General features: G+C 41.6%; 6 protein-coding genes and 1 long non-coding RNA gene across 9 annotated transcripts; 3 read left to right on the top strand and 4 right to left on the bottom strand.

Moving 5' to 3' along the window:
• The first annotated feature begins 215 nt into the window (after positions 1 to 215).
• LOC134179861 (adiponectin receptor protein 2-like) lies at positions 216 to 2,798 on the top strand. Of its 2 annotated transcripts, XM_062646866.1 has the most exons (5): positions 216 to 627; positions 1,140 to 1,304; positions 1,697 to 1,902; positions 2,217 to 2,392; positions 2,449 to 2,798. In XM_062646866.1, exons 1-5 carry the CDS (start codon positions 275 to 277, stop codon positions 2,566 to 2,568), a joined length of 1,020 nt encoding a protein of 339 aa, XP_062502850.1. In that variant the 5' UTR covers positions 216 to 274; the 3' UTR covers positions 2,569 to 2,798. The 2 variants fall into 2 exon arrangements, with proteins under 2 accessions (XP_062502850.1, XP_062502851.1); XM_062646867.1 differs by lacking the exon at positions 1,140 to 1,304.
• A 140-nt stretch (positions 2,799 to 2,938) lies between these two features.
• Positions 2,939 to 7,528, top strand: LOC134179900 (GTP-binding protein 2-like). Its single transcript, XM_062646919.1, has 11 exons — positions 2,939 to 3,133; positions 3,199 to 3,225; positions 3,812 to 3,884; positions 4,073 to 4,296; positions 4,599 to 4,796; positions 4,959 to 5,350; positions 5,742 to 5,877; positions 6,097 to 6,155; positions 6,371 to 6,542; positions 6,836 to 7,006; positions 7,170 to 7,528. Exons 1-11 carry the CDS (start codon positions 3,032 to 3,034, stop codon positions 7,326 to 7,328), a joined length of 1,713 nt encoding a protein of 570 aa, XP_062502903.1. The 5' UTR covers positions 2,939 to 3,031; the 3' UTR covers positions 7,329 to 7,528.
• A 712-nt stretch (positions 7,529 to 8,240) lies between these two features.
• Positions 8,241 to 16,138, bottom strand: LOC134179692 (uncharacterized). The gene is made up of 12 exons (XM_062646625.1): positions 15,874 to 16,138; positions 15,717 to 15,778; positions 15,551 to 15,626; positions 15,400 to 15,416; positions 15,191 to 15,293; positions 10,266 to 10,552; positions 10,120 to 10,195; positions 9,596 to 9,676; positions 8,731 to 8,775; positions 8,582 to 8,661; positions 8,437 to 8,512; positions 8,241 to 8,370 (listed from the first exon to the last, which is right to left on the bottom strand). Exons 1-12 carry the CDS (start codon positions 16,051 to 16,053, stop codon positions 8,353 to 8,355), a joined length of 1,101 nt encoding a protein of 366 aa, XP_062502609.1. The 5' UTR covers positions 16,054 to 16,138; the 3' UTR covers positions 8,241 to 8,352.
• LOC134180073 (cysteine-rich and transmembrane domain-containing protein 1-like) lies at positions 9,858 to 10,692 on the bottom strand. Its single transcript, XM_062647154.1, has 4 exons — positions 10,612 to 10,692; positions 10,266 to 10,558; positions 10,120 to 10,195; positions 9,858 to 10,047 (listed from the first exon to the last, which is right to left on the bottom strand). Exons 2-4 carry the CDS (start codon positions 10,541 to 10,543, stop codon positions 10,030 to 10,032), a joined length of 372 nt encoding a protein of 123 aa, XP_062503138.1. The 5' UTR covers positions 10,544 to 10,558; positions 10,612 to 10,692; the 3' UTR covers positions 9,858 to 10,029.
• On the bottom strand, positions 12,654 to 14,049 carry LOC134180074 (uncharacterized). The gene is made up of 5 exons (XR_009969931.1): positions 14,005 to 14,049; positions 13,792 to 13,847; positions 13,313 to 13,329; positions 13,165 to 13,243; positions 12,654 to 12,983 (listed from the first exon to the last, which is right to left on the bottom strand). It is a non-coding gene; the product is annotated as an uncharacterized LOC134180074 (long non-coding RNA).
• Positions 14,094 to 15,414, top strand: LOC134180072 (uncharacterized). The gene is made up of 5 exons (XM_062647152.1): positions 14,094 to 14,154; positions 14,664 to 14,767; positions 14,844 to 14,886; positions 14,948 to 15,032; positions 15,089 to 15,414. Exons 1-5 carry the CDS (start codon positions 14,130 to 14,132, stop codon positions 15,234 to 15,236), a joined length of 405 nt encoding a protein of 134 aa, XP_062503136.1. The 5' UTR covers positions 14,094 to 14,129; the 3' UTR covers positions 15,237 to 15,414.
• Positions 16,139 to 18,120: 1,982 nt separating the features above from the next.
• LOC134180207 (uncharacterized) lies at positions 18,121 to 19,143 on the bottom strand. 2 transcript variants are annotated; one of them, XM_062647307.1, is made up of 5 exons: positions 19,058 to 19,143; positions 18,645 to 18,904; positions 18,513 to 18,577; positions 18,377 to 18,452; positions 18,121 to 18,308 (listed from the first exon to the last, which is right to left on the bottom strand). In XM_062647307.1, exons 2-5 carry the CDS (start codon positions 18,879 to 18,881, stop codon positions 18,288 to 18,290), a joined length of 399 nt encoding a protein of 132 aa, XP_062503291.1. In that variant the 5' UTR covers positions 18,882 to 18,904; positions 19,058 to 19,143; the 3' UTR covers positions 18,121 to 18,287. The 2 variants fall into 2 exon arrangements, with proteins under 2 accessions (XP_062503291.1, XP_062503292.1); XM_062647308.1 differs by having other exon boundaries at positions 18,645 to 18,892; positions 19,058 to 19,138.
• Between the last annotated feature and the right edge of the window lie 25 nt (positions 19,144 to 19,168).

The following is a 19,168-nucleotide window of genomic DNA, read 5'->3' on the forward strand; positions in this document are numbered from 1 at the left end:
ACTTTAGCTAGAAATAATGTTCGTTAATTTGTAATTTTTAACTGTGAATTGCTATTGATATACTCAGAACACTGCTGTCATGTTGCTTTACAACATGGGCAGCTCCAAAGTTCCAACGTGTGCAATGATGCGCTCACTTACATAATTACACGTTACGTAAGTGTTCTGTAGAGTCACATGCAAACTGTCAGGTTTTTATCCGGGACTTGCACGATCACCCTTCATTTGTGAACTTCCTCTTTATCTTCCTCTTTCTCCAACACAGCCTGCCTTCATGGACTCTTGTATTTTACGTCAACGCGAGCAGAGAGATGGAGATCGGACTCCAACCGAGTGTCTAGCTTCAGATGCTGAGGATCTGGCATCGCAAGTGGCAGAAACGGCAAAGGATTTAGTGAAAACATGCCGTAGATTACATAATATCGGCTTCGATGCGCTTCCCGACTGGGGTAAAGACAATGAGTACGTCAAACAGGGTTATCGCCCAAGTACTAAGTCATTTCAAGACTGTTTCAAGAGTGTCTTTCGCTGGCACAACGAGACTGGCAACATATGGACTCATCTTATTGGTTTTGCTGTTCTCGTTGCTCTTGCAGTTTTCACGTTTTCGCAGAGCAGTTTCGGAAGGTGAGCGGACACCTTTCTGTAATATTAATTAAACAACACGTGATGTCTGCATGTCTAAAAATTAGGTCATAATTATAATAATAATAATAGTCATTCACCTGACATTGCGTGAACGGTCAAAGTGCGTTCTATCCAAACACGATAATGCCTTTTGTATGATTCTATTCTACCACATTTAGATCTTGTACAACACATAGACTGAGAAGCAAGCATTCTCTATTGAGTAGTCTTCCTTACGGAAGTAGCATATGTCCTTGATTGGAAGTTTCATTAACATGATTGTTAACATTCCTAAGGAGTTCAGCTTACTTCCTGGCACAGTAGGTCTTTGATATCTTGAATGAAACCATGTTGATGCGCAACTGACCTGCAAATTATTCTTGTGGAGAGTCAATGAACTGTGTCAAGTTTATAGTGAACACACAATATGATTAAAAGTTGAATCCCATCTTGCATGATTTACCATTTTGCTACCTGAGTGATCACTACATGACTGTATTTATTGTCTCTAGTGGCTATCTTTGGGATTCTGACTCTATTGTTGTTCGACAACTTTCTGCAGGAGAACAGGTTGCCTTTGCAGTGTTCTTCGGAGGAGGATTGCTTTGTCTTCTTGGATCATCCGTATTCCACACTGTGTGTAGTCACTCAGAATTCATTGCAAAAACCTTCAATAAGTAAGTTTTGTTATTAGTTTTATCTTAATTTTCTTTGTAGTTGGCATGAAGGTAGTGCAACAGGCTGACTCATCACAGGGAAGAGATAGCCTAGAAGACCTCATGTAGTGCACACTATTGTACGTTGCTATAGTTTTAGTTCTGTAGTGATTTGGTTTGTGATGGAGGAGTCTTCTGTATTGTAACATCGACAAGTTGTTTGGTTGGTGAGGCTTGTTGTAACCCCGTTCATGCCAGCAGACCAAATATTGTTGAAATAATGAGACTGCATGCACTCAATTAATTAACAACTAAGGAATAGGTAACTGGCTGGATGACTGGTTTTATATTAATTTGGTTAGTTCATTACATTTAACGTATGATGTGCATAGTCAAGTGTGTTTGTTTGCTAGGGTGGATTATGTTGGTATTGTACTACTCATTTCGGGATCGCACGTGGCTGCTATATTTTATGCCTTCTATTGCCATCCGTATACTCATCTCTTCTACACTGGATCAGTTGTCATACTGGGATCTGCTTGTGCAACTTTCATGCTCATCAAAAGATTTCAGACTCGCAAGTATCGAACACTTCGAGCTTACTTCTTTCTTGCTTTTGGTATGGCATCATTCTTATACTGATTATAAAACTGTGAATGAAGCTAGTATTAAGTTAAATATAAGATTGGTCAATGCCGATTCTCTAGACGTGATCATTATTGGTGGAGTTAGTTGTGTCTACTAACTACACAGTTAATTTAATTAATGTGGATGTAAATATCAAATTCTGTTTTCATGGGAGGAGAAATAGAGAGACCAATAATTAGTATAGTAAATTTTTGGCACATTTCGATAGCAAAATTTAGTTTAATATGTGGAAACCATGTATGTCACTGTAATGAACTAATTTTTATTTGTTTTTGTGTTGTTTAGGTCTTTTTGGTGTTATTCCTGTCATTCATATTCTTATAATAGAAGGTCTTCGTTATGCTATTGATCAGTGTGCAGTGATTTGGATGATTCTGATGGCATCTTCATACATTTTGGGTGTTACCATTTATGTTGTCAAAGTACCAGAATGTTGGTTTCCAGGAAAATGTGACTTTTGGGTGTGTATGACTGTTTGTTGATTAATTTTTTATCTAACTGTTTGAATGGATTATAGATCCACAGCCACCAGATATTCCATGTACTCGTGTTGTGTGGTATCTGGTTGTTTTACAATGGACTCCTAACAATGGCGGAATATCGAAGAATGATGGGACCATCATGTGCTGTCGAATAACAAATAGACAACTAGATGCTTAGACGAGCAATTTTTAGCAGAAATTGTATGTATGTGGACAGTATCTACTGTATTGTGGTGTTACTGTATTATTGTATTCGAATTTGTTGTTGATATGCATGAACATTAGTTGGTTAGTACCAAGAGTACGCTACTGTACTTGTAACACTGTTGTTACAAACAAACTGTGTTAACAATAACACTATTATTACTAGCATCGATTCAACAAACTGCGTTATTTGAAAATGGCGCCGCCCCTCTAGATCTCTGCACTTCGCGCGCGAGGTCTTTCTGGAATTCGAGGCTACGCATCGCGTTTATCCGATTCTGCGCATGCTCATCTTTCATTCTGATGCCTGATGCAACAGACTGCAATGTTTTAATCGCTGACGTTTGAAATTTGCTAATTGGCTTTGGCCTGGATATAAGCAGACCAACGGTTGTCCGAACAGACCTATAATCCATGGACTCAAGCCTAGCAGAAATTTTTGGCGCCATCTGTAGCAGCCAGCCAGTGTGTCCTGTGGAAGACTGCACAAGTTCAGCAACTTCTTTGCCGCCTGAGGTAAATAAAGATATGTTGTCATAGTAGACGACATTCACAGCGTTCATGCTGACATGTTTTCACAGGATGATGCTGGCAATATTGAATACAAGGTGTGAATATATTATTCTGGTACACACCGTACACATACGTACTAGTACACGTGCATACACTGTACGGGTAGACAGACTGTCAGGAGTGCATTAGTGAGAGGAGGACAAATGTATGTCGCGATGTTGAATTCATGGTGAACAGTGTGGCGACTCCGAGAGACAACACTCAGTTGGGGTGAATGGTGTTCTGTCTGGCAGATTAATTAGGATATGTGTTACACAAGATGGACTTATAGTTGATGTAATTCTGCTGTGTCAGAACCATAGCGGTCTGTTGGTCTTGTCTAGCTTTGTGATTACTTTTCGAAGTTGACTTTGACATCAATTTGCTTTACAATTATAGTCAATTTAATTAATAAGTTTTCTACTGTGTCTTTGATTTATCGCGGAAAAGGGACTAATTGACTTCACAACCTTGAACTTGTGGTACATATTTGATTTTTTGTCTGATGTTGATTGTCATAATTCAGTGCCGAATCACAATAGACAATGGCTTTCACAAAGTATTTGTTTGCTCTTGAGCTTTTTAGTGTTTTGTTGCATGACATGTCGTAGCAGGATTGTGTGATGAAAATTGATTGCGTAGTTGAAACTTGTGAATCCAACTAAGTCAAGACTGGAGCATTTGGTCACTCAACTGAAGTATCGTCTGGAGGAAGGTATGTGAAGATCTAAGATTTGTTGTAGTTACAGACTGTTGCATAAGACTTTGTCTTTCTGTTTGTTTGTCTGGTTGTCTGCCTGCCTGCCTGCCAGCTTACCTGTCTGTCTGTCTCTGTTTGTCTGTCTGTCTTTTGTTTGTTTTTGTCCTGTTATGTTTATTTGTTTTCTGGGGTTTTATTTTCAGGTCAGGGTGAAGCAATCTATGAAATAGGAGTCGCAGACAATGGCATGATGGCTGGTGTGTCAGAAGATGAACTGCAGTCATCTCTAAAGACGCTTCACAAAATGGCGTGCAAACTGGAAGCCACACTCACAGGCATAAGGAAATATTCTATTGATGTTGGTGATGATGGCCCTCAACGATATACAGCTGAGGTTCTAGTAAGGAGAGTTCCTGAAGGGCAGCAAGTAAGCATACACTTACAGCAGGGATAGCTAGCCTTCAGTATCGATATCTGCGTGTCTGACTGCTTTTCTGGCTTTTGTATTTTGTTTTGTCTTTTATCATTTGTTGGTTATTGGTGTATATCTTTGTGTCTGTAACTTTTAGAGTTATTGGTAGGATGTTTTTTATGTGACAGCACATGCATGGTCTGATGACTGACACACAGCATGTCTTTGGTATCTTTCTTTTGTATATATGGTCTGTACTAACAATTGGAAGTATCTTTGTTACAATTTGGAAAATCGTTTTGGTTTTGTCATTGTAGTTCATTGAGCTTCGCATTGCTGTATTGGGTCACGTAGAGGCTGGTAAAAGTACTTTAGTGGGTGTTCTTACACATGGTGAAATGGATAATGGACGTGGTCGTTCTCGGCTGAATCTTTTCAGACATTTACATGAGATTCAAAGCGGTCATACATCTAGCATTTCTCATGAGATTCTGGGATTCAGTGACTGTGGCCAGGTATCTAATGACTCTGATCTCAGTGCACATGCATGCGTGCGCACACGCACACACACACACACACACACACACACACACACACACACACACACACACATGTTCGTGCACCCTCATTAGAGGGCATAACAACAACCTGACAGGCAGCTGAAATTTGGTTTTTAGGTCATAAACTATTCAAATTCACGATCGACTGAGCAAATTTGTGAGTTGTCTTCAAAGCTGGTTACACTGATTGATCTTGCTGGCCATCAGAAATACATGCGCACTACAGTTTTTGGCCTGACGTGCTACCAACCTGATTTTGCGATGCTCGTTGTTGCTGGAAATGCAGGCATTGTCGAGACTGCTCGAGAACACCTTGGATATGCTGTAGCATTGAAAATACCAATTTGTATAGTGGTGACAAAAATCGACGTTTGTCCAGCAGCTGTGGTGTCCAGAACGCTTGAACAAATTCAGAGAACACTGAAGTCACCAGGCTGCAATAAGGTACCTCTCTTGATCAGAACTGAAGATGATGTAGTTTCTGCAGCAACGAACTTCAAATCGGACAGGTTGGTGTTTTTCTTTCTATTGAACTATTTGATGATTGTCGAGTGTCTGTGTGCACGTGTGTTATGGTATTCTAAAGAGTTTTTAGGATGTTGGTATTGGAACTCTAGGCATTTAGGAATAGACAGACAGAAGACATGCAACGTAACAGTTGACATGCAGAGAGTTATGAGAAGGGTGACAGCTGACAGGCTCTGTCTTTCTGTCTTTCTTCTCTCTTCTTTAGTGATCAATACTTCTTTATCAGATATGGCAACATTGCTTGATTATAGTGACAGAAACTATAATGAGGAAACTGACAGACAGTCAATGTTTTTCTTGTTGAGTGCAAGAAACAGTTGGGCAGTATAATACACTTTCTTGTATTTCATATTATGTGTTTGTTATCTCCAGTGTTGCCCCTATTTTCACTGTTTCGAATGTGACTGGGAAGCATATTGACTGGATTTTAAAATTCTTGAATGTCATGCCTTCTACTCGAACAAGAGCAGAGCAGGATAGTTTGGAGCAAGAGAAGCTGGAATTCCAGGTATTAAATCACTGATGATAATTAATGGCAATAATTTATAAACGGCTGATAAGCATTATGATCACAGCAGTTCTTTAGTACCATCACGTAGCCTGCTTGCCATATTAGTGACATTATGTTTAATATATATTAGTTGTAGAATGAGTTTACTTTGTTGCTTTATTAGGCTTGTGTGCTGAGTGTGTAGTTGGTTACTTTGAGCAATTGTTTTGTTTGCAGATTGATGAAACATTCTCGGTTCCTTCTGCTGGGACAGTGGTGGGTGGGAAGATGCTTAGGTATGTATTCTCATTTGACTATGTAGACATTAGACTCTGAATGGTCTCCATAGAATTTGCCAACCTTATACTCAATGACCAGTAATGGTCAATGAATGTTTGGTTTGCAAGAGGATTTTTGTTTGTACTGTACTGTTGAGATAGGAGCACTGACTGCAACACAGTGGGTTGCAGGTGTATCAATTGTGATGGTTGTTTGTGTTGATTTGATTTAGGGGAGTAGTTAGAGAAGGAGATTCTTGTATCATTGGTCCTGACGATGCTGGCCAGTTTAGCTCAGTCACTGTCATATCAGTTCACTGCAATCGTTCACCATGTCGAATGGTGAGAGCTGGCCAACCTTGTTGTTTGGCGATAGTTGGGAAAGACAGAGAAGAGATTAGGAAGGTAAAGTTATCATGCCTTCTAGCTTGTCTGCTCATTTGCATTTGTCTTTATATTTTGTGTTTATTTGTCTTCTGTTTTCCTGTTTGTTTGCTGTCTGTCATTCACCTGTCTGTTTGTTGTAGGCCTACTAGAAAGTTTTAGTATTTGTGTTACTGGTGGCCTCTTTGTCTGTCTGTCTATGTCTCTTTTTATCTGTCTGCTTAATTCTACAAATGTTTTGCTGCTGATTTGCTGTACCATATTGTATCATGTGTGTGATGTGATTGACTACACTCATTGTTTGGTTGTGATAGGGCATGGTTGTATTGAGTGGAGATAACAAATGTCTACCTGTTTGCCGTGAATTCGAAGCCAAAATGTTTATCCTTTATGGTGAGGGTGCAGTGAGAGTTGGCTTTGAGGCAACCGTTCATATCGGTGGAGTCATGCAGACAGCAGCTGTTGTGAGCATGGGTGAACAAGAGGTAACTGACTTGATATAAACGTTTATGAATCCATTCCAGTGACTGATGGACATTGGTGTGTGTGTTTGTGTGTGTGTGTGTGTGTGTGTGTGTGTGTGTGTGTGTGTGTGTGTGTGTGTGTGTGTGTGTGTGTGTGTGTGTGTGTGTGTGTGTGTGTGTGTAGGAACTCTACACTGGAGATGAGGCAACAATCCATTTACGATTCATCAAGCAGCCAGAGTATGTTACAAGTGGATGTCGGTTGCTCTTTCGTCGCGGGCAGTTTAAATCTATGGGCACTGTAGGAAAGCTGTTTCCTCTTGATGACCGACTATGTGTATAACAACTTAGTGCTTTTTTGTACATAGGCTACTTAATTTATTTTTATTGGCTACTGGTTTTACAAGTCTTTTCACGTAAATATACATGTACCAGTATTTGAGCACAACTGTTCATTGTATCAAGTGCACTTTGCATGTAAATGGTACTTGAACTTTCAAAGGTATCTCTACAGAATGGCAACAAGGATCGCCAGTATTCATTGACCTATAATTTATTTGCCAGTGACTCAGTCATACGTGTATAAAGTGTGATTTACATTCAAACTGGACTGTAATGATGCCAAAATTATGTTGACACTCCAATTGATTGAGTCATTTTGTTCAGAAAATCTTACATCTTGATTCTTTGATCAAATTTGCCAGTAGTGGTTAGTTTGTAGTAAACTGACAGATAGATATGTTGGGGAATAATTATCAACATTTTATCAGTCAAGGTGACTAAACACTTTAGCTGCTTTTACACTGTTTCCAAACTCTTGGAGACTTAAAAGAAGAACAATAGTGTCTTTGTTGTATACAAGATAGGCAATAAAGTATACAATAGTAGTTAAAGTTTATCTATTTTTGTTTGTGTTTATTTATTGGCTATTTATGCAGGACAACATCTGGTGACAAGCATCCAGCTATGCATGTCTTTATCACAAGAATTGGTTACAATTAGCCTGCGCTTGGAACTGTTATACGGGTACCAGACAAGACTAGCGCGAGAGAGTCTGGGGATGAGGCTAGTTACAGTCATACACACATGTTACTGGTTATCTGAATTACTTTGGTGGCTGCCAATTGTACTGTACATGTGTGTATGCAAACACTGTTGATTGGAATATTGGAGGTTGAAAGTTGAAATATGTATAATCTGGTTACCTTGAGGTTTGGAAACTAGTTGATTTTTATCAGGATTATCAATTATCTCATCTTCAACATCTTGTGTAAGACCATATTCGCTTTCAGACCATACAGAAGAGATTTCAACACAAAATCAGGCTAATCTAACTTTGTAGTTTCTGATGTTCCACTGCAACCAGTTCAAGGGTTGACAATGCACTATGACATAAAGAAGTGTCTTTCAACGATTTATAATACACTACTTGTATTGTCTGTTGTACTTACAAGGTATATCCAAACAAATATCCATGGTGGAAAAAAACAGGTGATGAGGCAGTGGAGAAGATGGTTTGTAGGCTTTCTATAGATAGAGCAAGTAATTTGTTGGTATACACAAGATTATTCACTGCCATCTTTTGGGACTGAATACCGTTCAACAATAACGGTGGTCTGGCTTACTCCTGAGTACTGGTTCACCTTGACATTCGACTGCTGTGAAGGATAGCTTGCCTGTAAAGGATAAGGATTACTTGCCTGTGAAAGCTGATAACTTTCTTATGATGTGTAACAATGGCTTGCCTGTGAAGGATAAGTTGGCTGTGGAGGTTGGTATGCCATTCTGTACTATTGTCACAAAACAAGAGCTACACTGTATAATTGCAGCAGCTGCAACACCAGATGAGCACAATACTTTGGTTTATAGGTTGGCCACTTGTTCACACTCAACTGAACCTACCGTACAACTGAATGTCTGGTGTTGCATACTGTTTCACTATATGTGTATACTTAATCTAATTAGCTTGCCCAGCCCCTAGGGCCTTAAACAATGTGAATATTTCTATCTGTTCTCAATATTGACACTAAGCAAGATTATGTATAAGATGAAATATTGGAGGGAATTTATTGTTGAAAAGGGAGATTGGCAGATTTTTGGCGATTCCATATTCTGGACAATAGATATTTACCATTTATTATTTCTATGTATAACTTGAAATTGTGGTGTGTTGAGTTATTATTAATGATGGGTATTGAGTGTGACTGGATGGTCTAGTAGAGAAAGCAGTGTCAATTTGCAAGGCATCCAAATTGTCAAAGATTCAACTCAATTAACCTAACGAATTGGAAGAAGGAGCTATTGCTGGGACAAGTGATGACAATGCAATCAGTACAACTAAATAATAATGTTTTGGCATCTAATACCTTGTTCACACTAGAGCCTTCAGACCGTGCCATGTATGTAGTAGACAGTGATCTAGATGGCCAAATTGGCAGTAATTTTAGTAGAGTAGGTAATGGCAATCTTGAAGAAAATTTATCTGGTCCAGCTGGGTTATGAAATTGCTAGTGTGAACGTGGTATTACATCATATAGCGTGCTCTTTCTAGCGAAGTGTACACCTCAAAGAGCTCAACAACTTTACTACCAGTTTGTCTTGTACTCACACTTCTAGTCTTCTAGCTTTAGGAAGGCCTGAATCAGGCGCTAACAAAGGGTATGGTTCGGTATTCAACTGTACCAATACCATCTGAAACAGGATAGTGTTGCAAAAATGTTTAGGTTTAAATGGTACTGGGTGTAATAAACCGATACATATGAATTCATTCAATACAAAAGCTACTAACATTTGAACTCTTACTCTCACTGGCCTGTTCTAGCTGAAGAGAAACAAGACTACCAGAAGGACGGCATACCCAATGGGACGCCAATTTCACTCACACAACAAGACTTTTACTTCCTAGACATCAGCACATACAATACTATGGTGACATCACGCGTTAGATGACGCAGACTGTCATGCATGCAACAACAAGATACAATGTTTCAAGTAAGAATAGCAAAACAAAAAATCGGTCTTTTGATGGTTTCTGGACTTCGGATCTAGGGATCCGTGATGCACTATGGAACGAGACATAGAGCTGTAACAACAAACGAAAACGCTTCACTCGCTATATATTTAAACTGACTCACCAGATAAATCCAGACGAAAATCCACGGCCAGAAGAAAAAAGTAATGCAGCAGTGCATGCAGTGGTTGGTGGCGCGTCTGGAATGTAGACAGTTAGACAGTTTTGAGCACACAAGAAATGCATTGCTAAGTCGCAATCGTAGCGTACCTGTTCACAACGACTGTTGTACTGGCTGCAGCGGCTTGAGGTTGAGCTACAACGACTGTTGTATTTGACTGCTGCTGCTGCTGAGGAGCAGGAGCGTAGCCTTGTGGAGGGTAACCCTGATATGGCTGTGGAGGATATCCTTGTGGAGGATAACCTTGTGGAGGATAACCTTGAGGAGGATAACCTTGTGGTGGATAGCCTTGTGGTGGATAGCCTTGAGGAGGCGGAGCGCTCTGCCCAGAGTAAGCGGGTGGGGAATCTGGTTGCTTCTCTTCCATGTTTCTTCTCTAGATCTGATCACAGGCATCTTACGTTATATCGCACACTTCACAGACTGTAAACTTACGTTTCAGTTGTAGAAACGTTTGCGACAGCACGTGTTCACTGTGCAGTGTATCAGATAGGGGCGAGGCTTAGTCTAATTGGACGAGCTTTGGCCAATAGGCAAGGTGCCCGCTTATTTAATTTGGAAGAAGTAATGAGTGATCTGGCGCTATGACATCACGAGAAGCGCCAAATTAAGTTTTGTTGCGCCAAAGTACACTGTATGTACTGTAACAGCGCCCAGGTACTGTACACTCTCTGGCACGCCCATTACTAAACACCAAATGACAAAATCGTCCTCCACGGGTCTGGGGTGGTACCGCCTCATCTCAATATATTGCGGTTGGTCTTACGACCAGCATTAGTGTTCAGTTTCATAAACGCATACCTTTAATTTCCAATTACGGCTGTAATCAAGAACGACGACGTGTCTTAATTAAAACATGTCTAGAATTATGGTACAATAGACGATATTCGGGGGGCGGAGCTTCTAGTGCATGCGCAATCTTGAGGGTAACGCTTACCTTTCGCCGATCTCGCTGTACACAAAGTCCACGTTTCCGGGTCTGCTTCTGAACCGTAGATCATCTTGCCGTTGACCAGGCTTTGTAAGTTCACTACTTACCATTTCGTGAATCTTGTGAGAGACTTTGCCTGCGTAGAGACGCGTACGAAGCCATTTCTTGAGTACGGCTTCTCGAGGGTACGAGACTGCTGTTCAAGCTGAAGTCGCCTGATTCACATTCTGAACAGATACACGTGGAGTGGAAAGACAGACTACTCATTGCTTAGCGATGGAAGTTTTGTCAGATAAAGATTTTGTGGTAGGGGAACCCATTCGGAGTAACCGAATGTGACGCACTGTCACTGTCTGTGTGTGTGGCTGAAACTAGGACTACTTTTCCCCCATCTAGCGAACTACTTGAACTGTGGAACTGTGAAACTATGTATCTTGTCGAACTAGAGTCAGCAAAAGTTTGTCTAGCCTTTCCAACTCTTCATGGAAGGCGTTGAGCTCGTGAGCTTACGCATACTTGATGTGCCTTGGCCCGATTCTTTGTTTGCTATACAGAGAAATTGTCTTGGCTGCTTTCAGTCGAACTCCACACTGTATCAAGTACATTTCTCTACACAAAACCTGTGTAAGACTTGATTTTATTATGAGAATGCATTTCCTTGCAACTCAGACTCTGCAGATGCAAGGTCTTGCTCGAGAACTCTAATCTTGTTTTGAAGTTCCACTATTTCATTTGCTTGTTGTTCAATTATCGGATGTAAACCATCAGCTTCAGCGCCTCGGTGACATTTTTGACAACTAACATCTTCAATTTTGGGATCACTACTATACACATGTCTTGATCAACTGCAGATAAGGTAGAACAGCCTCTGCTTTCTGATTTAGACATTACAGCTATGGAATAGTGCGTGTGTATTGTGTTACGTACTTTAGACATAACTGTTGCTGGGACTTGTAGACTGGCAGTGCTAATTGTAAACAGACTACAGAGTACCTGTCCTGTACTCTGATCCACGTCAGTGTACTTATCGAGTGCAAGTTATCACAGTAAGAACTTCGACTTGGCCAATCACATATATACAGTAGCAAGCTAGACTGCCCAGAAACAACGCGGAATGCCTACTTGTCTGGTCACCCGAAATGGGTTTCCAGGTGGCATGATTTCACTCACCAAAACTAGTCCATCTCTAGGAAATGAGTAGTCTGTGCTTCCACTCCACGTGTATCTGTTCAGAATGTGAATCAGGCGCCTTCGGCTTGAACAGCAGTCTCATACCCTCGAGAATCCGTACTCAAGAAATGGCTTCGTACGCGTCTCTACGCAGGCAAAGTCTCTCACAAGATGCACGAAATGGTAAGTAGTGAACTTACTTACAAAGCCTAGTCAACGGCAAGATGATCTACGGTTCAGAAGCAGACCCGGAAACGTGGACTTTGTGTATAGCAAGATCGGCGAAAAGTGCCTGTTACCCTCGAGATTGCACATGCTGTAGAAGCTCCGCCCGCCGAATATCGTCTATACGTTACAATTCTTTACTTTGTTTATTTGTTTCGTTAGCTTATAATACGAACGCTATTTCGACATGCAGCTGTTCTTAGGCAACTGTTTTAGACGAAAAAACTCTTGTATCTCAACGCATAATTTTCATTGTTGGTACAAAACGAGATCACTGAATCAATCGACACTGCAGTGGTCATTAGATGACTGTTGCACTCTAGAACGTAACAAACTCTACATACCGTATACTGCCAGTGAAGCACATGATTAATTAATTAATTATAGGCAAAATGCAGGGCTAATATTGAAGAGTCTACGTGGTATTAGACGATGATCGACATATGTTGACTGTTTCTTGTCTTCAGTCACTCGTGCAGCACTAGACAAATGCATGCAAACAACAATTAGATATTATGATTATATACACCGGTATTAGTCAACCAATTAATTTACATAATTAATAAAATCATGTAAATTAAATCATTTTACTAAAAAATTTCACAATCATGTAGATACATGTCTGCTCTAAAATTATGACATGTGTCGATTGATGCACTTACAAAGTAGATCCAAACACAAATCCAACAAGGGAGGAAAATCGAAATGCAGCAGTGCAGACAATGATTCGTCTTGTTTTTCCTGCACGAGCATAAATATCAATTATCCAATGAGTCGACTGACCTGGAAGTCTCTCATGTGCACACTCACTTCTCTACGATGACAACCTGCTCGATAGAAATTTCTGTGAGAGTTACCCAACTGCACGTGCCTTACTAAATTTTAGTAACACACGTAACGACTTTACTCGTTGACCACGCATATCTATCTAAGCATGCTCGACGACGTGAGTTTTTTATGAATATCTAATGTAGTCTAATTAGTCGTGTATACATCGTGTACTCGTACAGTAGACAACACACAACAAACAAAACAGTCGGTCGTACATGATGTCGTAAATGGTGCTCGTAGTGGTGGTGCTCGCTGCGAGAGTTTGACTCTCAAGTTTCTGGTTACACTTAATTAATTAATTAATTAACACTAGCTACGCGAATTAGGTAGGGTAATAAATTGCAAGTAATTTACAAGCGTCGTTTGCACTACGTACTCGATGTGCAACCGTATGGGCTGTAAATAAAATTTCCGCATACGTAGTCTAGAAGTCTAGCTAGTGTAGACATAATTCTCACTTTCTCCCCGTTGCTCATGGTTGCCAAAGTCGTTAGCTAGTAGATATCCACGACGTCTAAAATGAAATGTGACAACTTTAGAACGCAATTAGTTAGCTAGCTGGAAAAGAAACCAGATTACTATCAAGGTCATTTTTTATTAGCTCATCGAGACTATAGCTTGTACTAGCTAGACTGTACGCTAGAGATACTAGATCTAGAGTCTTTTCTTACCTTTGCAAAAAGTGATGCTCACGCTATGGCTTTCGACTGATGGTTGCGTGTTGATGTAGTTTACATTTACATTTTTGTTCCCGCCTCTCGGACTCCTTGTCGGTCACTGGGCATGCGTCAATGACATGGACTGGGAATCACTCGTGGAAGGTGACTTGCTATTAACTTTCTGGGCTGTGGCGTGTTGGTTTCGCAAATCAGATCTATTTGAAAAGCGGCTCCAGGAAGCGTTTGACTGTTCGTTTGTTGGTTGGTCTGTTTATCAAATGATCTGTTGAGATCGCATGCGGTTCTAAGTGACTGCCACGTGTCCTATCGATTAATTAAAATAGACAGATGGCCTTTAATTAAAACTTTTGTCTACCGAAAGCTGAACTCAAACTTGTTAGTTAATTGTGCCCGTCCGTTGTCTGTCTGCCTCTCTGCCTCTCTCTATGTCTGTCCGTATATTTCAAACACGACCACTACTAGATAAATGAAAGTAAATAAAAGTTACCGTACGTTATGTGCAGTATCATTGAGACTTGTGATGGTTGATACTGTTGGGTTGTTAGATTAGTTGCAGTAAATTTCTTCTCTGTGGCTTTGTGCTTTTCAGCACTCGTTTATAATTAGAGGCTGCCTGTGTGCACAGTGTTGAATCATTCGTTTTGTTGTAGAGCACTTGTTGAAGTCGAGTGATAAATTGAGTGGCATCGCATTAGTGTCACGTCACGGTCATGTCATCAGTTGCAGAGAAGAACTTGCAGCCAACATACCAGAAGTACCCGATACTATATACGTTGTAGATACAACCGGGCTAGTTGAAATAGAGACATCAACTTTTGCTGTGCTGACAGAGCTACTGGAATCAGTTCCAATTACTCTTCACTAAAAGACACAGTGAGCAGTAATTTGTGATCTTGATCTATCTGTGTTATGAAGCTACTACGTAATCAAACAGCTCCAGAAGTTGGTAGACTGGTGCTGCCTGCAGACGACTGTGATGAAGATGATGTGTTCATAGTGCATACACGAACCGAAACAAGGTAATCCATGTCACTACTTGTCTACCCGTATAGTACCCATGTGTGCATGTTTTTAGTGTCTATGCAACTACCAAGGGAAACTTTCGTGGCCTAGTAGCATGTCTCCTGCCACACGGAGTGCTCGTATGTTCCTATCACGCTCCACAGAGCCCTCACACGGTGGCAGACTTGGTAGAGAGGTTTTGTGAAATACTGAGATCATGACCATTGCATGATGCCATTTGATACAGAACGTACAGCAGACACAGAAATCTATACTGCCTAACACATAGCACATACACTAATGACTACTCTAGAGTAGACAGTTAGCAGCACAACAGTCTCTGAAGCAAAAGTGGACAAATTCTCAATTCACTTTTGTCCTTACACCCCTTCAATGATGCACTAGAAATAGTAGAAGCAAGTTGAAGAATTAAAAATAATTAGTTCCATAATGTGTGCGTGCGTGCGTGCGTGCGAGTGTGCGTGCGTGCGTGAGTGTGTGCGCTCGCGCGTTTCACTGTGTGTGCTAGTCTTACGAAAATGATCCAGACGATAATCCAAGGCCAGAACAGCAGCGTGATGAGAAGGTGCAAGAGATGGTTCGTACCTTGTCTGCACAAAAACAATATCGTTAAAAGGGCGTACTTCCGCATGGTCATCGATAGGGGCTTGATTACATGCAGAATAAACATCTACATTTACCGCTGAGTGACGACAGTTGTATGATGCATTGCAGGAGCTCCACCACCGACGACAACGACATTCTGAAACGAAACATCACAACATGATGATGATGACATAATTACGGGCGTGGCCTACGGCGGGTTCATGTTGAGTACTTTTGCACTCACTGTCTTACCGACTGCTGCTGCTGTTGCATGGGTGCTGCTTGTGGATACGGCTGAGGTGGATAGCCTTGCGGTGGATAGCCTTGCGGTGGATAGCCCTGAGGTGGGTAACCCTGAGGTGGATAGCCTGGTTGTGGAGGATACCCTTGTGGAGAGTAGGCTGGTGGTTGCTGTGGTGGATAAGCTGCCATTTCAATCTGTGCACTGCAGATAGTTACAGTTCAGCCAAAAGAATGGTAGATACCTTGGTATGTCACGTGATAAGACTTTCCCACGATTTGTGATACGATACTCTCACGTGGCCAGACCTTAAACCCCACCCTCAACATTCCGGAGGGGAAGGATGAGAGAAATGCGAGAAGGATTCTCAGAAGCCTACCGTAGAGCACCCATTTTAGGCTCCCGGCCCTAGATATAGTAAGGTTAATTAAGGTGCCGTCTGACGTTAGAGAGGTTTCAATTATGGCGTGCCTTTGTCACACGCAGACTAGCTACTGTCTAATCCCCGTATTAGTGTGAACTCGGAAGTGAGTAATGACGTAGAGGTCACATAGGTGTGCTCACTAGAGCACTGTAGGCAGAGCCATATATATATATGGCTCTGACTATAGGAGTAGCCTCGAATTTCCAGACCAGAGAGCGCACGAATTCTAGTCTGGACCGAGTCGATACTAAAATGATTTCGGAAGTATTTATCAATAGCGATGCTAAATGGTAGCGTAAGCAGCGTAGGATCGTTTTACCTAGATCAACATATCGTTTGTAAATGCCACGAGATCTCACGAATAAAGAAGAGACGTCTGCAGTGTTTGCGGCGATATCTTGGTGGACGTCATGAAACGACGACTCTCTGATTCTTTGGCGGACCGCTAGCTAGTCTAACCGCTCGACTGGCGAGACTACCGCTCCACCAGTTGTCAAAGGTGATGGTCTAGCGACGATGCTGTGCATGTCCTGTCACCGCAAGCTTGAAAATATCAAAGAACTGAAGCTGAAACTAAAACTAAGATGTGTGCGTGCACCAGAGTTTTCATCACGGCTACACGTAGCTTTGGCGTGCACTTAGCCGCCCACGCGCGCAATCAGCACTTGTGCACTTAGCATAACCAATTACTGCTAAACCAATCAGAATTACAACCGACATTCCGGCTATGAGGAGCTGATTGGCTTAGAAGGCTATTTCCGAAATCATTTTAGTACCGACTTGCGCACTCTGGTCTGGAAGTTCGAGGCTACTATAGGAGCTGTTTCAGTTGGACCATGTTAGCCATTATCATAAATGGTTCCAGTTGCTGATTCATTGGTCTTACAAGATAATTGGATAATAACTATTGCTCCACCCGTTTCTCTAAAAAAACAGCGGAGATATTGATGATTTTCAAAGTTCACACTTGTGGGGAACAGACAGTAGCTATAGCTAGAGGGCACCGTACACTTACGCGTACTGTGTCTGTTTCCCAGTGCTGCTGGAAGGACTTTTGAAAGTAATCTAGAAACTAAACTAGGACTAAGTAGACCCCTAATTTAGGGGACATACAGTCCAGTCGAGGCGCCTCCAGCGCGCATACAGTAATGCCTCTGGGGACAGCGACCAATGGACGGACAATTGGAATGCAGCACATGCGTTCATTGTTGGTGCATGCCAGTCGATGTGTATTTTCAAGAGGTACACGTACACAGACTTCTGCACTATAACATTAGGGTCTAGCTATCGGATGTGGACAATCCCACGTGCCAGTCAATCTGTCCAGGCCCTCCTTTCTCACGCTCTTCATTGGCACTGACCAAGCCTGAGATTTGACTAGATTCAAGGATGAGCGCACATTAGGAAAGTTGCTTGGGTCGGGCGTGTAGTTTACTAGAATGAATTAAGTTAACCCAAGCCGCGCATGCACTAGGGTTACAGTAACACGGGCCAGCGCCAGCAGGACAATAGACGGATCTAGGGCGGTATTACCTACTCCCAGTATGTCCAGTTTACAGTAAACGGTTAGTGAGAACAATTACAGCCTGTATAAAACTGGTGTAGAACTAAAATGAGCAAGAGAACAACAACTGGCTAGCAGCCAGAAGGTTTAGCACTGTAGTGCTTCTTCATTAATTAACTGTTGAATCAAACTTCCATGCTATCTAGATATATGCTGTTTGAACTTCACTTAACATGTGTTGACACCATCATAAACAGGAAATACCATGTTTGCGAAATGTTCTTCACCAATACAACGTCACCATACTCCATTAGCAGGGAGCCAGTAGAATGCCAGGAGGCTAAACTGTTGACTGTTGTATTCTGTTTGCCTTCCTAAAACTGTCATCACAACTAGAGGAACTAAGTACAACAACATGCACTGAATTACACCAAATGCATCTAGTAAACATACAGACTATACTAAATGTTTTTAGTCAGCAAACAGGATGTCCATCTTCACACGCCCTCCATGATGCACTGTGTTGTCATCATACACACCAGAAGTGATCAATACATACCTTCTACAAATCAAATGAATGACTTACGAAAATAATCCACACGAACATCCACGGCCAAAAGAGTAAGCAGATGAGAAAATGAAGTAGATGATTTGTCCCATCCCTGAAAATACAATAAACGTCTAGGGACACCAAATTTGATTGCAACAGAATGTCCTCTGACCTGCGCTGCACGACGGTAGTGTGCACATACTGTGGCTGAGGTTGTCCGACAACGACGACATTACTCTACAATCCCCCAAAACGACAACACCATAGAAGAACAAAAACTATCAAGTCACACAACTACACTTACGGACTGCTGCTGCCCTCCGTAGGCCTGAGGAGGATAGCCCTGAGGAGGATAACCCTGTGGTGGATAGCCTTGTGGTGGATAGCCTTGTTGCGGTGGATAGCCCTGTGGTGGATAGCCCTGTGGTGGATATCCCTGTGGAGGGTACCCCTGTGGAGGGTATCCTGGCTGAGGAGGATAGGCTTGAGATGGGTCATCACCCTTCGTCATCTGATCACTGTACGGCGGAGGTTGGGCCATAACTGCTGTCTCTACAGTGAAAACTAAAACCAGCTAGAACACTCGACGCAACACGGAAGTTGGGTTGCTACGTAAGATGAGTAGGATGACGAAAACCCCCTCCCCTCGTACCCTGCCTTATTGATCATTCCAGCTAGAGTTATAGCACTTAGACAGTACAATTAGACTAAGCGTACCTTAGAAAGTAGAGTAGAACGCACACAGGTCGTCTCACACGTTCGGTGTGGTTTGTGCTTCCTTGTGGTGTCTGATTGGTTTGTTCGATCACGTGGATTGTTAACCTACTG

Source organism: Corticium candelabrum, chromosome 5, assembly GCF_963422355.1.
Source record: "Corticium candelabrum chromosome 5, ooCorCand1.1, whole genome shotgun sequence".
In the NCBI taxonomy this organism is placed as follows: domain Eukaryota; kingdom Metazoa; phylum Porifera; class Homoscleromorpha; order Homosclerophorida; family Plakinidae; genus Corticium; species Corticium candelabrum.